Consider the following 18519-nt stretch of genomic DNA (forward strand, 5'->3'; position numbering starts at 1 on the left):
TCTAGTGACTCAGCTGCAGATTTCAAACTTTTTGCATGATGTCATTCTTTTGTCTTTGATTCAAATTTCTTTCAGAAATCCTCCACCTAAAATGGTTTGTTTTCTCGAGCCAGAATCCACACCACGTTGTAGCTAGCCAAAGTTAACAGCTCAGGTGACAAAAGAAATGGTTTCGAATTCTGCTGTTGATTCAGATGAGGAATTTTTGTTGACTTGATTTTGGTTGCCAAGAGGAAACTTCCTATCAAACCTGTGTGAGATTCGACATTTAGGAAGGACAGGAAAAAAGGAAAAGGAGGTGGTGTTGCGCTGATTGGAAGAAGAAAATGTGGAATCTGTTTGGGTGGAGCTAAGAAACGGCAAGGGGCAGCAAACATTGATGAGAGCTGTTTATGGACCAATAAACAGTATTGGTAGTGTGGGGCATGGTATTAATCAGGAGATTAGAGAAGCATGTAGCAAGGGTCATACAGTAATTATGGGTGACTCAATCTGCACATAAGGTAAACCTAATGAGCACTAATGTGCTGTGGAGGACCGGTTTCTAGAGTGTGTTAGGGATGGTTTTCTAGAGCAGTATGTTGAGGAACCAACTAGAGAACAGGCTATTTTAGATCTAGTATTATGTAATGAGAAAGGACTAGTTAATAGTCTTGTTGTAAAAGAACCTTTAGGGATGAGTGACCATAATATGATAGAATTTTACATAATGTTTGAAAGTGAGGTAGTTCAATCTGAAGCCAGGGTGTTAAATTTGAACAAAGGAAATTATGAAAGTACGCGGGGCAAATTGACTGAGGTGGATTGGGAAAATACATTAAAAGGTATGACAATGGATAGTCTTTAAAGAATTTTTACATAGTTTGCAGCAACTGTACATTCCTTCAAGGCACAAAAACCCAAAAAGATTAAGTCAACCATAGCTAACAAAGTAAGTTAAGAACTGTTTAAGATTTAAAAAAAGGCCTATAAAGTTGCCAGAAATAGTAGTATACCTGAGGATTGGGAGGATTTTAGAATACAGCAAAGGAGGACTGATAAAGAAATGGAGAATAGAATATGAATGTAAACTTCTTTTGGGCCTCCTTATCTCGAGAGACAATGGATATGCGCCTGGAGGTGGTCAGTGGTTTGTGAAGCAGCGCCTGGAGTGGCTATAAAGGCCAATTCTGGAGTGACAGGCTCTTCCACAGGTGCTGCAGAGAAATTTGTTTGTTGGGGCTGTTGCACAGTTGGCTCTCCCCTTGCGCCTCTGTCTTTTTTCCTGCCAACTACTAAGTCTCTTCGACTCGCCACAATTTAGCCCTGTCTTTATGGCTGCCCGCCAGCTCTGGCGAATGCTGGCAACTGACTCCCACGACTTGTGATCAATGTCACACGATTTCATGTCGCGTTTGCAGACGTCTTTATAACGGAGACATGGACGGCCGGTGGGTCTGATACCAGTGGCGAGCTCGCTGTACAATGTGTCTTTGGGGATCCTGCCATCTTCCATGCGGCTCACATGGCCAAGCCATCTCAAGCGCCGCTGACTCAGTAGTGTGTATAAGCTGGGGGTGTTGGCCGCTTCAAGGACTTCTGTGTTGGAGATATAGTCCTGCCACCTGATGCCAAGTATTCTCCGAAGGCAGCGAAGATGGAATGAATTGAGACGTCGCTCTTGGCTGGCATACGTTGTCCAGGCCTCGCTGCCGTAGAGCAAGGTACTGAGGACACAGGCCTGATACACTCGGACTTTTGTGTTCCGTGTCAGTGCGCCATTTTCCCACACTCTCTTGGCCAGTCTGAACATAGCAGTGGAAGCCTTACCCATGCGCTTGTTGATTTCTGCATCTAGAGACAGGTTACTGGTGATAGTTGAGCCTCGGTAGGCGAACTCTTGAACCATTTCCAGAGCGTGGTCGCCAATATTGATGGATGGAGCATTTCTGACATCCTGCCCCATGATGTTCGTTTTCTTGAGGCTGATGGTTAGGCCAAATTCATTGCAGGCAGACGCAAACCTGTCGATGAGACTCTGCAGGCATTCTTCAGTGTGAGATGTTAAAGCAGCATCGTCAGCAAAGAGGAGTTCTCTGATGAGGACTTTCCGTACTTTGGACTTCGCTCTTAGACGGGCAAGGTTGAACAACCTGCCCCCTGATCTTGTGTGGAGGAAAATTCCTTCTTCAGAGACTGATAAAGAAATGGAGAATAGAATATGAATGTAAACTAGCAATAAATAAAGGACTGAAAAGCTTCAAGAGGTACGTAAAAAGGAAACATTTGGCTAATACAAATTTGGGTCCATTAAAGGCAGTCTCAGGAGAATTTATAATGGGGAATAGAGAAATGGCAGAGAAGCTAAATGATTACTTTGTGTCTGTCTTCACTGAGGAAGATACAAGAAATCTCCCAGAATTAGAGATACAAGGGAGAATGAGGAATTTGAAAAGAAAGTAGTATTAGTAAGAGGTTGTGCTGGATAAATTAATGGGACTGAAGGTTGATAAGTCCCCAGGACCTGATATATTTACATCCCAGAATGTTGAAAGAGGTAGCTATGGAGATAGTGGATGCATTGGTGATCATCTTCCAAAATTCTATAGACTCTGGAATGGTTCCTGCAGATTGGAAGGTAGCAGGTGTCAACCGTGGATAACAAAGTAAGTTCAGGATTGTATACGATTAAAAGAAAAGGCCTATAAAGTTGCCAGAAGTAGTAGTAAACCTGAGCATTGGGAGAATTTTTGAATACAGCAAAGGAGGACCAAGAAACTGATAAAGAAAGGGAGAATAGAATATGAATGTAAACTAGCAAAAAACATAAAAACGAACTGTAAAAGCTTCAATAGGTATGTAAAAAGGAAACATTTAGCTGCCTGTAATGTGGGTCCATTACAGGCAGAGTCAGGAGAATTTATGATGGGGAATAGAAAAATGGCAGAGAAACTAAATGATTACTTTGAAATCTCCCAGGATTAGAGATACAAGGGAGAATGAGGAATTTGAAAAGAAAGTAGTATTAGTAAGAGATTGTATTGGATAAATTAATGGGGCTGAAGGTTAATAAGTCCCCTGATATATTTACATCCCAGAATGTTGAAAGAGGTAGCTGTGGAGATAGTGGATGCATTGGTGATCATCCAAAATTCTATAAATTCTGGAATGGTTCCTGCAGATTGGAAGGTAGCAAATGTCAACCCACTATTTAAGAAGGGAGGGAGAGAAAACCGGGAACTACAGACCTGTTAGTCTTAAATCAGTAGTAGGGAAAATGCTAGAATCTATCCTAAAGGATGTGATAAATGGACACTTGGATAATAATTTGGGCATAGTCAACATGGATTTATGAGTGGGAAATCATGTTTGATGAACCTGTTGGAGTTTCTTGAGGATGTCACCAACAGAATTGATAAAGGGGAGTTGGTGGACGTATACTTGGATTTTCAGAAGGCTTTTGATAAAGTCCCCCACAGGAGGTTGTTTAGCAAAATTAAAGCACATGGGATAGGAGATAATGTACTGGCGTGGATTAAGGATTGGTTAACAGGCAGAAAACAGTAAGAATAAATGGGTCATTCTTGCATTGGCAGGCTGTGACTGGTAAGGTACTGCAAGGATCAGTACTTGGGTCCCAGCTGTTCACAATATATATCAATGATTTCGATGAGGGGACCAAATGTAATATTTCCAAGCTCGCAGATGACACAAAACAAGGTGGGAATGTGTGTTGTGAGGAAGATGCAAAGCGGCTTTAAAGGGATTTGGACAGACTTAGTGAGTGGGCAAGAATGTAGCAGATGGAATATATTGTGGAAAATGTGAGGTTATCCATTTTGGTAGGAGGAATAGATGTGCAGAGTATTTCTTAAATGGTAAGAGATTAGAAAGTGTAGATGTACAAAGGGACCTGGGCATCTTCGTCAAAACAATGAAAGCTAACATGCAAGTGCAACAAGCAATTAGGAAGGCTAATGTTATGTTGGCCTTTATTGCAAGAGGATTTGAGTACAGGAGTAGTGAAGTCTTGCTTCAATTGTATAGAGCCTTGGTTAAACCACACCTGTGCAGTTTTGGTCCCTTTACCTTAGAAAGGATAATAGTGCCATAGAGGGAGTGCAATGAAGGGTTACCAAACTTGTTCCTGGAATGGTGGGACTGGCCTATGAAGAGAGATTGGGGAAAATGGGCCTGCATTCTCTAGAGTTTCAAAGAATGCAAGGTGATCTCATTGAAACCTCCAAAATACTTAAAAGGATAGACAGGGTAGATGCAGGTAAGATGTTTCCTCTGGTTGGGGAGTCTAGATCCAGGGGACACAATTTCAAAATAAGGGGGAAGCCACTTAGGACAGAGATGAAGAGAAATTTCTTCTCAGAGGGTTGTGTATTTGTTTGGAATTCTCTAACCCAATCGGCTGTGGAAGCTCAGTCATTGAGTATGTTTAAAGTAGCGATTGACAAATTTCTAAATGCCAGTGACAAAAGGATATGGGGCTAGTGTGGGGAAAAGGCACTGAAGTGGATGATCAGCCATGATCATATTGAATAGCGGAGCAGGCTCGATGGGTTGAATGGTCTACTCCTGCTATGAGCTTTGGAAGTGCTATTTCAAACTGTGCACCTTGTTTTTGAAATTTTTTTTGTACACAACATAGTGGTTTCGCATTCCTTTTCACGATGGCATATTCCAACTCCCATTCGTTGTGAAATTTATGCCCAACTTCCAATTTCTCTTGTTTCTTTGCTGTAGTTTCCGCTAAACTGAAGGCTTTTTCATGATCAGCTTTGGGTTCACATTGCCTTTTACTAATGACAAACCTATCTATGTTTGAAATGTGGGGAAAAAATGTTTAAATTAGAGCATCAATTTGTCACATGGTGAGCAGTGAGCGTATTGTACAACATTGTTAAACTGAGGCCTCCTCTACCCTATCAAGTGGATTAAGTCACTGAACCTCAAAGTATTTCATTGGATGAGTAGTGCTTTGGGATATCCAAAGGATATGGCAAGGCATCAGATAAATGAAAGTTCGTTCTTCAGGTTGTTTTGGATTTCAGATAGAATATTTGTAAAAACATTATATTTGCAGCTACGATGTTTTATCAGTACATTAAGAGCAAGAGAATAACTTAGGAAAGGGTACGACCTATCAGAGATTTACAAGGGAACTTGTGCGTGGATGCAGAAGATGTGGGCTTCGAGTTTTTTGTCTCTGTCTTCACAAAGCAGAGGGATGATGCAGACATTGTAGTAAAAGAGGAGGAGTGAGAAATAATAGATACGATAAGCATAATGAGAAAGTAAGTACTCGAGGATCTGACATTCTTGAAAGTGGATAAACCACCAGGGCTGGATGGATTGTATCCCAGGCTGTTAAGGAAGCCAGGAAGGAAATAACAGATGCTCTGAGGATCATCTTTGAATCCTCACTAGATACAGGCGAGGTACCAGAGGATTGGAGGTCTGCGAACGTTGTACCATTGTTTAAAAAGGGTGCGAGGGGTAGGCCAAATAATTATAGGCCGGGCAGTCTGACCTCGGTGGTGGGTAAATTATTGGAATCAACTTTGAGAGATAGGATAAATTGTCACTTAGGCATGGATTGATCAGGGATAGTCAGCGTGGATTTGTTAAGGGAAAGTCATGTCTTACTAACTTGTTTTTTTTTGAGGAAGGAACAAGGAGGATTGATGAGGGTAGTGGTGCAGTGGATGTGGTTTACATGGATTTTAGCAAGGCATTTGACAAGGTCCCACGTGGCAGACTAGTCAGAAAAATAAAAGCCCATGGGCTACAGGGGAATGTGACAAGCTGGATCTAAAGTTGGCTCAGTGACAGGAAACAAAGGGTAATGGTCGACAGATTTTTTTTGCGAATGGAAAGCGGTTTCCAGTGGCGTTCCACAGGGCTCAATGTTGGGTTCCTTTCTGTTTGTGGTATATTTAGTTTAGTTTAGTGATACAGCACTGAAACAGGCCCTTCGGCCCACCGAGTCTGTGCCGACCATCAACCACCCATTTATACTAATCCTACACTAATTCCATATTCCTACCACATCCCCACCTGTCTCTATATTTCCCTACCACCTACCTATACTAGGGGCAATTTATAATGGCCAATTAACCTATCAACCAGCAAGTCTTTGGCATGTGGGAGGAAACCGGAGCACCTGGAGGAAACCCATGCAGACACAGGGAGAACTTGCAAACTCCACGCAGGCAGCACCCAGAATTGAACCCGGGTCGCTGGAGCTGTGAGGTTGCGGTGCTAACCACTGCACCACTGTGCATTGGCTGTGTCATTGATAGTGAAGAGGATAGCTGATGACTCAAGAATGATATCAATGGTTTGGTTGAGTGGACGAAAAAGTGGAAAATGAAATTGAATCCGGAGAAATGTGAGTTATTGCATTTGGGGAGGGCAAACAAAGCAAGGGAATACACAATAAATGGGAGGATATTGAGAGGGGTAGGAGAAGTGAGAGACATTGGAGTTCATGGCTACAGGTCCTTGTAGGTGGTAGGACAGGTAGATAAAGTGGTGAAGAAGGCATATGGAATGCTTTCCTTTATTGGCCAAGATACAAAATACAAAAGCAGGAATGTAATGCTGGAACTGTATAAAACGCTGGTTAGGCCACAGTTGGAGTATTGTGTACAGTTCTCTCTACATTGCAGGAAGGACCTAATTGCTGTGGAGAAAGTACAGAGGAGATTTGCAAGAATGTTACCAGGGCTTGAAAGTTGCAGCTATGAGGAAAGATTGGATCGGCTTGGGTTGTTTTACTTAGAATAGAGGAGGCTGAGGGTGACTTAATTGAGGTACACAAAATTGAGTGGCCTGGATAGAGTAGACAGGAAGGACCTGTATCCCCTAGCACAGAGGTCAATTAGCAAGGGGCACAGATTTGTGATTGCTGTAAGGATTAGAGGGGACACGAGGAAAAACACTTTCATCCAGAGGGTGGTGGGTGTCTGCAATTAGCTACCCAGATCGGTGGTAGAAGCAGAAATCCTCAACTCATTTAAAAGGTACTTGGACATGCACCTGAAGTGCTCTAACCTGCAAGATTACGGACCAGGTGGTGGAAGGTGGGATTAGATTGGATGGCTAGTTTTTTCGGCCAGCGTGGACACAATGGTCTGAATGGCCTCCATCTGTGCTGTAACCTTTCTATGGTTTCTAAGTTTCTTTTGAGGGAGAGGTGAGATCTTATACTAAAATAGAGGACTCAACCAGATTATAATAACTGGTGGAACATTTATTAGCACATGAATTTAACTTGTCATTTCTCTTTCACATTTACCAATTTCTTCGGTTGATCTAGTAAATTGGGCTGTATTAAGTATTCAAAACAGAACCCTCGCATAGTGCTTCTCAGGTGACCTCAAATGTCATTTGTAGTACTGCTTTTGATCCCTTGACAATTTTGTGAATGTGAAAAATTCATACTCTGTATTAATCCTGGGACTTCAGTGCTAATAATAGACTGAACAACATATAGTATTCATGCTTGGTAATAATGTGCTGTGGAATATGTTCCATCAAATGACTGAGCTTAGTAATTCGTGTGTCTTTATTTTTGAGTTGTTGCATATAATTGGTTTGTTTTCCATACACCAGCTCCACCCTGTATGCGTGTTCCTATGTATTGGAAGAATGTGTATTGTCCTTCAGTATCATCGAATCATACGGCACAGAAGGAGGCTATTTGGCCCATCATGCATGTGCCAGCTCTTTAAAAGAGCTACCCAGTTAGTACTGTTCCTTCATATTTTCCCATAGCCTTGAAAATGTTTGTTTTAAATAACTTCAAATACATATTCTAGAAAAAATTAATAGGTGTATTGTGCCAGTTCTATTCAAGTACTTCTATGCAACAGATGAAATTGATGTCCCTGAGCTAGATAGTGGAAAAGTAGAGTTTTTCGAAGTCTTTAGAGAAGGAGGGGGCACTCATGCAATAAAATACTGATGCTAGTTGTATTCATATCACATATCCATCAGCAAAAAAATCTAAGATATACTATGAAAAAAGCTACCTTTTATATATACGGTATTTCACATAACATACTCTGGAATGATGAGCAATGATGCATGAGGGTTGGCATGATATTGATAAATTACTTGAACTTTGAGCATACTGTTTGATTTCATCTTAGTATTGTCTTGTTATATAATCCTTGTGTATGTTGCCTATGGTGTTGCATATTTCAATTCAGCAATATTATTTGTTATATTGTAGGTATGATTCTCCTGAAAATCAGTAAATTACATTCCAGAATACATATACAATATATAAATTTGACAAGTAGTGCATGGTGCTCCGTTTCGTATCTCCATTCCTTCACTGTATTACACAATTGCCAATGTGTTATAGGTGGTGTAATGCTATCAATATACACCAGTTATCTGGGGATTAAAAATAAAGCGGATAAGCTTAAACCCGATGTATCACTGATTTGGTGGCCATTTCTATTAATCAGATATATAACTCCACTGCAATTAAACAATCAGTTTTGCATTTGTTGATATTTGAAGTGTGAGCTGTAATCCAAAGTAGCTCACTGCATTTTTACACCACATTTAGTTGTCTGATTTACCTAGTGCCTGAATTTGCTTTCAAACATTCCTCTCCTGTGGTCTACTGCTTTTACAGACAGCATATGTACCACAGGGATGTACTTAGACCCCTTTTTTGTCATTGACTTTAGTTTTTCCTTACGTTTTGTGTGTTTTTCTATTTGTCTTGTGAATGGGTAATGTAGTGTTATTGACCAGTCAAATTGCAGAATCAGAAACCATTGTGCGGTTGGAATCCAATCCACATAAATCTGAGAGTAACATCACTGCAGATCAGCTAGTATATTTTAATTGCCTTACCCACTTACTTGCTTAGAATTTTTTTCACCAAATATCAGCTGCCCTTTCCTATGTAACTGCCAGTATGCTGCTGTTTTGCAGCTGGCTGCTCAAAGGGACAAATGTAACAGTGCCTGGAGTTCACTTGTTCAGTGTTCATTTCTGATAGGGTTGTGTCTGGTCTTCCTTTCCTTCAACATTACAAAATTGGAATCATTTATCCTAACTGTATGGCACTAAATTACTGCATTTACATATTAGACTACCTCAAAATCCCTAATTTTAATAAATTTGATAACCTTGGTAACTTGAGTTTAACCAATATCTAGTGTTTTTCCGCATGCCTGTTTTGCACACGGTAGGTTGGGGAAGGCTACAATTCCTCCTGTACCTAAAATATTCTAATTTGAATTGTTCATGAGCTACATATTTAATCTACTCCTATAACAGTATAATTATTTTGGGACTATACTTATCCCTAAATTTTAACTTCTATTGCTTAGGCAAACATCTTTTGGGGCAACACTAAATTCACTTTTCAGTATTCAGGAATATTGATGTCTCCTGCCTGTACAATGTCATTAAAAATGGATCAAAATTTTTGCCTTTCAAATTATTTCAAGTCATTCTTTGGCTCTGTATGCCAGTTGGATAATATTTTGATTATCTGTTTTTCCTTTTGTATTTAGTCATGCTACTAGAACTTTTGTATTTAACCGTTACAGGTTCCTAATGGCTCTTGTATGGCAGAGATGCATGGAGCAGTGTTCAACATCTCTTCACTATATTTATGTGGCAAAACAGATACTTATGAATTATTACACAGTGAAATAGTATGTTACTCATTGTATTTACATCATTGCTGCAGCAAGATTCTGGGCACCACCACTAAACAAATATCCCTGACACACTCATTTGAACTTTTTCTTTACTTTTCATATATTCCTCATTCAATTTTGGCTAAAGAAAATAAATGATAAATTGAGGGCAGGGTGCAGTGGTTAGATATTCATTTGAGTTGGGAGCTTGAAATGTGAGAATTCATACTGGTGCTGTAGTGAATATTCAAACATGATCAATAATTATATTAAAAACGTGATTTAATAAACACTTATCATTGCCATACGCTAGTTTTACTTAATTATTAAACAGTTGTCAGCATCTGACCAGTACCAACACCTCACCTGAATGGAAAAGAGCATTGTATCTCAGAATTAGCAAGAACAAAATACCCAAAACCTTATCAGCAAAGCTCTCTGCACACTTATAGGAGTCACCACTAAAATGAATACAGAATTTCTACCAAAGACATTGCATTTTTGCTACAGATTGCAATGAATGATGAAATATCACTACTTGCAAGATGAATCAGTTAATTGTGGAAGATTTTCATATCCCAGCATCCTCTACTTGAAGCATTGCCAGCTGTAGCTCATTGGGTAGTACCATGGCCTCTGAATCAGAAGATGGAGGGTTCAAGTCCCGCTCAAGAGTTGAGCGCAAAAAGCTAGGCTGATACTCTAGTGCAGAATTGAGGGAATGCTGTACTGTTTGAGATGCTGTCTTTCAGATGAGACAAACAGAGTTTCCATTTGCCATTTCAGGTGGATATTGAAGATCTTGCAGCACTATTTTGAAGAGCAAGGGAGTAATTGGTATCCTGGCAAATATATGATCCCTCAATGAACATTACTTTAAAAAAAATTATCTGTTATTAACACATTGCTGTTTGTGGGAACGTGCTGTGTGCAAATTGGTTGTCACGTTTCCTATAATTAGAACAGTGACTACACCTCAAAAGTACTTAATTGGCTGTAAAATGCTTTGGGATGTCCTTGGGTCATGAAAGGTGCAATACAAATGCAAATCTTCGTTCCTTGTTGAAAAGAATTGATATTTAGTAATTTTATTGTTTACATTGTATTTGAAACATTGCTTGTTTAGATGTTTTGACATAATGAATCAAATACATAACGTACAAAGCAAGTGCCAAGCATGCCAATACATTCCAATAATCTTCCCTCTACCACCAACAAAAAAGATTGTTCCTGAATTTGCTGAAAGCTTGTGCGATAGCATTTGTGGCATGCAGCATTATTATGGTGCAGAAAATTAGCCCACCTTGTTCTTGACCTATCTGCAGCCTTTGATGTGGTTGACCATACCATCCTCCTCCAATGTGTCTCCACTGTTGTGCAGCTGGTTGGGATCGCACTTGCCTGGTTCCATTCTTAGCTATCTAGTTGCTGCCAGAGAATCACCTGCAATGGCTTCTCTTCCCTGCTGCTGCACCATTATCTCTGCTGTCTGTCAAATGTCTGTCCTTGGTCCCATTCTATTTCTCATCCAGATGCTGCCCCTTGGAGACATCATCCAAAAACACAGCGTAAGTTTCGACATGTATGCTGATGACACCCAGATCTACCTAACGACCACTTCTCTTAACCCCTCCACTATTTAAATTGTCAGCTTCCTAGTCTGACATCCAGTATTGGATGAGCAGACATTTCCTCCAACTAAATATTGGAAGACTGAAGATATTGTCTTCAGTCCACGTCAGAAATTGATCCCCCTCCCAGGCAACTGGCGAAGGCTAATCAGACTCTTCACAATGTTGTATCATATTTAACCCCCAAGATCAGCTTCCTACTATATGTCCACATTATTATCAAGACTGCCTATTTCCACCTCCATTCCATTGCCCGATTCTGCCCCTCCATCAGCTCATCTGCTGCTGAAACACTTATTACGTTAAAGGCACTGTATAAGTTGTTGCATGACTGATGCCATTATGAATGCTACACAATTTGCTGGGAATGTTGTGAGCCCCACCATTACTCCTCGCTGAAAACAGCTATAATGTAATTATAATAGCCCATTAAAATCAGTGGAGAGTGTTAACTTGCTGCATGTAAACCATTTTTCACATTGCTGACATCTAGGTTGAAAAGTAATGGTGTTGGAAACTTGGCAGTGGTGTGATCTATACATTTGTATTTGAGGAAGCTTCTTGTTTTATTTCCCAGGGTTTGGAAGTCATGGCTGAATTCAGCCACAAACTCTTACCTATTATTCATTCCATGCAAATCTTGGTCATCATTGGGGAATAATTCTAAACTATACCGATTTTGGTTTTTTTCCCTTAATACAAATCTTTTGATTTTAGGATCAGCCTGATCCTTTGTGAGATATATTCACGTATTGTGACTCTGTGAATCCATGTAATACTCTGATCACATCGTGATTTTTGCACTAATGGCATCTTAAAACTCTGCCCTTAAAGAGACCGATTTGTAACCTGACTCCAAGTGCGATTCTTTGCTTTTCTTAGCTTCCATAAGAGCATTTTAACATTTTGGATGCTGATAAGTTACTTTTTTTGAGAACTCAGCATTGATTTGAAAACCAGTCTTGCTCGTGCTTTCTCCCTCTGTCTCATGCTTCAAAAAAAATTGTCAGCTGCCTCATTAATGGAAAGCTTAGTGAAGATTGAAAGTAGAAGCATGATGCAAAGCAGTCATTCATTTTAGTGCTGCTAATGAGATACAACTGTGTACAAAATGGTTGTCATGTTTGCCAACCTAATTTATTTTATATGTTGCACTTAGGGATTTTTTTGAGAAAGTGACGAGGTGCAATATAAATTTCACAAAAAGCGTAGTCAAGGTTTTAAAAAAAAAAAACCCCTGAAAATTTGCTTTATATTGTAGCCCCCAGTTACAAAAATTGACCAAAGCAAAATACTGCGGATACTGGAAATCTGAAAGAAAAACAGAAAATACTTGATAGAAAAAAAAGACTCAGCTGGTAAGGCAGCATCTATGGAGGTGGAGAAACAGAGTTGATGTTTTGTAGGTTGATGACCTCTCGTCAGAACTGGAGAAAGTTAGAGATGTAACGTGTTTTAAGCAAATTGACAGTTGTGGGCAAAGAAGTTCCAATTCTCTGACCACCTAACCTCACCAATATACAGTATAGCTTGCAAATGTTGGTTCTTTGCTGGGGAATAGTTCCATGGACGAGGATTACTGTTCTCGTGCCTTATTCAAGGTAGCCTTTAAAGAGTAAAAGCTGGAGCAACATTGCCTTCATTCAAATTCCTTATCTCTACTGATAGATAGGACAGTTCAAGGTTTCCTGAATTATCATGGCATTGTTCAGTAAAGAGGTGAAAAATCTTGTTTTCTTCATTAAGAGCATAGAGAAAATCCTGTAGAATTTATCAGTTTGCTAAAAGGCATTCCAGAAGGATCCTGAACAGAATAATGTTATTCTGATAGTAAAATTGTTGCATAATTTCTCCATTTTAGTGAAGGAATTCTATTTGCCATCTCTTGTAACATTTTCACTCCTTTTACAAAGAGATTGATATTTTAACTAGATCCACTTATCTCTCTCCCCTCCAACAAAAATAATAAATAGGAAAAGAGTAACTAAAGCTAGAGCTGAGTCTGGGGGATTGATAGTGGAAAACAAGGAAATGGTGGAGGCGTTGAACAAGTATTTTGTGTCTGTTTTCACTGTTGAAGACTTAGAACACCTGCCAAATATAATTAAATCGAGAGGTGAAAGGGAAGGAGGAACTTAAAGCAATCACCATCACCAGGGAAAAGGTGTTGGGAAAACTATTAGAAGTAAAGGCTGACAATTCCCCAGGACCAGATGGCCTGCATCCTAGGGTCTTGCAAGAAGTGGCTGCAGAGATTGAGGCTTTGGTTATAATCATCCAAGATTCCTTAGATTCTTGAATGGTCCCAGCCGATTAGAAAATAGTAAATGTAACATTTCTATTCAAAAAAAAAAGAGGGCAACCGAAAGCGGAAAACTGTAGGCCAGTTAGCCTAACAACTGTGATAGAGAAATTATTAGAATCCATTATTAAGGAGATTATAGCAGGATACTGTGAAAATCAGAATGGGATCAGACAGAGTCAACATGATGTTGTAAAAGGGAAATCATGTCTAATTAATTTAGTCATTTGGTGGTACAGAACTTGAGTCTTGCTGAAAATAAAGACATTTTGTCGAAGCTTTTCGTCTTGCGCTCACCAGGACAATTCGCAAGGATATCAATGTGAGGGAAAGCAACAAATTTATGCTGAGAAGAGAGTGCTGATTGGTTGGCAAGTGGACTCTGGTAGAGGCATTGCCATGGAGAATGCACCGGTTTATGGTGACTGACAGTCAACTGCCAAGCTTTGTTTGAAATTTTAAACCAGGCAGCTTGACTCTGGTCAAGGCATTGCCCTGAAGAATGAGCCAGCAAATGGCTGCTACTTATCTTGTTTAGCTGAAGCAGGCGCAATGTGTGTATATGCTCTTTGTCTGCAAAGATCAGGGCCCTGTGTATTAATATCTCCAGTGGAAGCTACATATAGGTGCCGTCTTTTGGATGGGATCTTAAGCCGAGGCCCCCATCTGCCGCCTTGTGGACATAAAGGATCCCATGGCATGATTTTGAAGAAGAGCACAAGAATTGTCCGTGGTGTCCTGGCCAGTATTTATCCCTCAATTAACATCACTTTTAAAAAAAAAACAGATTATCTGGTCATTATCGCGTTACTGTTTGTGGGAGCCTGCTGTGCACAAATTGGCTGCTGTTTTTCCTACGTTATGATTGACTACACTTGAATTTTTATCTTTATTGCAGTAGTTGAATTTAGATGTCTTTTTTAGAGCAAGGGATGCACAAGTGAATATATGTAGTGGTGGGGTGTTGAGGAAAAATCTGGCATAATCTTGCCTGCTTCTAGTGCATATTACTGTGACTGCCTGGTTCTAGAAGAATGTAGCATGTGACCTGCAAGGGGAGAGGGAGAAACATTTCAGCTGTTTTCTAGTCATGGGATGGGAGGGAGATATCAATAGCATCATGTGCTATGATCAGTCAATTCATTTTCCGTGACTGTCTTGCAGTCCTGGATTTTTTTTGTACTTGTCTCTTTGTTTGTGTACCTTCACTCTGAGTTCAGATTTTGTAATAATTAGGTATGGATGAATTGGGATACTGAAAGGACAGAGATAACTTGGAATAAACTATGAATTATTGTCCTTGCCAAGCACAAACCACCAATGAAAAAATAGTTTGCTTCTTTTAGTAAATGCGTAGAGAAACACTTAATTGGTTAATGTGTTGTTGCCTCCCAAATGTATAGTATCACATAGTATTTATAGCACAGAAACGGGCCAGTAGATCCATGTCTGTATTTATGCTCCACATGAACTTTCTCCCGTCAACATATCCTATTCTTTTCTCCTTCATGTGTTTATCTAGCTTTCTTTTAAAAGCATCTATAAGATTCACCTCAACTAGTCGTTGTGGATTTCGACATTCTAACCACTCTCTGGGTAAAGAAGTTATTCCGGAATTCCTGATTGTATTTAATAGTGACCATCTTCTATTGATGGCCCCTCATTCTGGTCTTGCCCCCAAGTGAAAACATCTTCTTTATCAACCCTTTCATAATCTTAAAGTCTTCTATCAGGTCACCCCTCAGTCTTCCTATTTTCTAGAGAGAAGAGCCTTAGCCTGTTTAATCTTGCCAGATGTGCATAGCCTCTCAGTCTACTATCATTCCCGCAGCTCCATGTTTGAATCACTCAAATCGGGTTTCTGCCCCTGCCACAGTACTGAAATAGTCCTGATCAAAATGACAAATGATATCCTATGTGACTGAGACCATTGTGTACTATCCTTCTCTATCTTTCCGTGGTCTTTGACACCTCTCTCTCCTTTTTCCAGCTGTGTGGGACTGACCTCGCCTGATTGTAACCCCATCTATCCATTTGTAGCCAAAGAATCTGCTGCAATGGTTTCTCCTCCTGCTCTCACACCATTACTTCTGGAGTTCCCTGAAGATCTCCTATTTATTATCTGGGTACTGCCCTCAGTGACATCATATGAAAATAAAATGTCAGATTCCACACATACCCAGCTCTGCCTCACCACCACCTCTCTCAACCTCTCCACTGCTTCTGATTCGACCAGTTAAATTTTGGGAAAACCAAAACCATTGCCTTCAGTTGCCCCACAGATTTGGTTCCCTAGCCACTGGCTCCATCCCTCTCCCTGGCCGCAGTCGGCAACTTTGGCATTCTATTTGATCCTTAGCTGACCTTCCAACCCCATGTCCTCGCCATTACCAAGACTACCTTCTTCCACCTCTGCAATATAGTTTGCCACTCCCTCAGTTTATCTGCTGCTCAAACTCTCATCCATGCCTTTTGTTACCTCCAGACTGAACTCTTCCAGTGCTGTACTGGCCAGCCTCCCATCTGCCACCCTATGTAAACTTGACCTCATCCAAAACTCAGTTGCCTGTATCCTACCTTGCACTGAGTCCCATTCACCCATTATCCCTATGCTAGCTGACCTACATTGGCAATGCCTTGATTTTAAAATTCTCATCCTTGTGTTCAGTTCCCTTCGTGGCTTCACCCCTTCCTATCCTTCAGTCCTATAATCCTTCTCCAGCCTGACAGCCCTCTGATATTTGTGCTTCTCCAATTCTGGCCTCTTGCGCATCCTGATTTTTATTGCTCTATCATTGGCAGCCATGCCTTCAGCTGCCTAGGCCCTGAACAAGTTTTTCATTCTTTCAGGTTGATGAGTCAATTGTGCCATTTTTATAAAGGTGTGATGACTTTCTAGTTTTTATTTCCACTTTTAAAATTTCCAAGGTAGTTGATGCAGGCTATTGATCAAATTTATTTTATTTTCCAGATATATCCGATTATATGGAAGAAAATTCAGCAAAGAAGATCATGTTCTATTTATTAAGTTGCTGTATGAATTGGTTGTCATGCCTAAACTTGAGATCAGCATGATGCAAGGATTCACACGATTATTAATAAGTTTACTCAAGTAAGTTCAGATTGAATTTCTTGAAGATATGCTGCTGCAAGCCATTACTGACCATCAACAAGTACACTTACACTCCATAATGAGGAAGTTTATAGTTTATTTTCAGAGGATAGGGGTGGTGAATGGATGTTTTTCAGGCTCGGAGTTGGTTTGCAGTGGTGTTTTCCCCAGGGGACGGTTTTGAGTCCATTTACTTATTTAAAATTTTTATTAGCTCACTCGACTTGGGTGCATTATAAAGTTTGCAGGTGATGGAATGGAACAGATAATGATGAGCATAGTTGTAGCCTTTAGGAGTACGTAGACAGGATGGTTAAATGGGCAGAAGCATCGCTGCTGGAGTTCAGTGCGGAGAAGTGTGAAGTGATGCACTTTGGGAAGGCTATTATGAAAAGTATACCATAAGTGACATCAAAATATAGATGAGCAGAGAGACCATGGGATCCATTTACACAAATCCTTAAAGGTGATTTTAGAAAAAGCATATGGGTTACTTTGGTTTATAAATAGAGGCATAGAATAGTAAAGCAAAGAGATCATGTAAGAACTTTATAAATTGCTGGTTAGGCCTCAGCTGAAATATTACAGATAATTCTAGACATGACACTTCAGGAAAGATGTAAAGGTCTTAGAAAGGCTCAGAAGAGGTTTATCAGGATGTTACCAGGGATGAAGGACTTCAGTTATGAGGAGAGGTTGGAAAAGTTAGGACTGTTCTCCTTGGAACAGAGAAGGTTAAGAGTTGACCTAATGGATGTTTTCAAGATGAGAGATTTTGATGGAGTAGATAGAGAAAAACTATTGCCTCTGGTGAGTTGGTCGATAATCAGAGGTCATAGATATAAAATCATTAGGAAAAGATCTAGAGGAGAGATGAGAAAAAATCTTGTCACTTGGCGAGTTGTCGGAATCTGGAACGCTCTACCCGAAAGAGTGATGGAAGCTGCTTCCATAAAATAACTTTAAAGGGGAGAGTTAGACACGTACTTGAGGTTCTGGAATGGATGGGATTATGGACAAAAAGCAGGGGTGTGGGAGTCATTGAGTCAGAGTTATACAGCACAGAAACGGGCCCTTCGGCCATCAAGCACCTAACTATTCTAATCCCATTTTCCAGCACTTGGCCCGTAGCCTTGTATGCTATGGCATTTCAAGTGCTCATCTAAATACTACTTAAATGTTGTGAGGGTTCCTGCTTCTACCACCTCTTCAGGCAGTGCATTCCAGATTCCAACCACCCTCTGGGTGAAAAACTCTTTCCTCAAATCCCCTCTAAACCTCCTGCCCCTTACATTAAATCTATGCCCCCTGGTTATTGACCCCTCCGCTAAGGGGAAAAGTTTCTTCCTATCTAACCTATCAATGCCCCTCATAATTTTTCAATAATACTTCAATCATGTCCCTCCTCTACTCCAAGGAAAACAACCCTAGCCTTTTCAGTCTCTCTTCATAGCTGAATTGCTCCAGCCCAGGCAACATCCTGGTCAATCTCCTCTGCACCCTTTCCAGTGCAATCACATCCTTCCTATAGTAAGCTCAATTGCTCTGTCCAAGAGCCAGCAAAGGCTTGATGGGCTAACTGGCCTCCTGTTCAGTGTTTCTATGATTCGATAATAAATTTAATTGGGAAATAAGGAACAATTTATTTACTGTGTGGATAGCGCTACAACAGGAAGTGATTGAGGCAAATACATTGGATGCTTTCAAAATGAAACTCAAAACGTATATGAGAGAAATGGGAATAGAAAGATACATTGAAATTAGGGAATTAGAAGGGCAGGAAACCTGTGTGGACTATAAACACCATCA

The 18519-nt window shown here is 40.2% G+C and overlaps 1 protein-coding gene across 3 annotated transcripts in view; it reads left to right on the forward strand.

Moving 5' to 3' along the window:
* Positions 1 to 18519, forward strand: part of LOC137376413 (proteasome activator complex subunit 4-like) — a 227538-nt gene that overhangs the window by 5755 nt on the left and 203264 nt on the right. For all 3 annotated transcript variants that reach the window (XM_068044928.1, XM_068044930.1, XM_068044929.1), the window contains exon 2: positions 16570 to 16710. In XM_068044928.1, coding sequence (XP_067901029.1) covers positions 16570 to 16710 — 141 coding nt within the window. The remainder of the gene's footprint in view (positions 1 to 16569; positions 16711 to 18519) is intronic.

The sequence above is a fragment of the Heterodontus francisci genome, chromosome 13 (assembly GCF_036365525.1).
Source record: "Heterodontus francisci isolate sHetFra1 chromosome 13, sHetFra1.hap1, whole genome shotgun sequence".
NCBI classification, from domain to species: Eukaryota; Metazoa; Chordata; class Chondrichthyes; order Heterodontiformes; family Heterodontidae; genus Heterodontus; species Heterodontus francisci.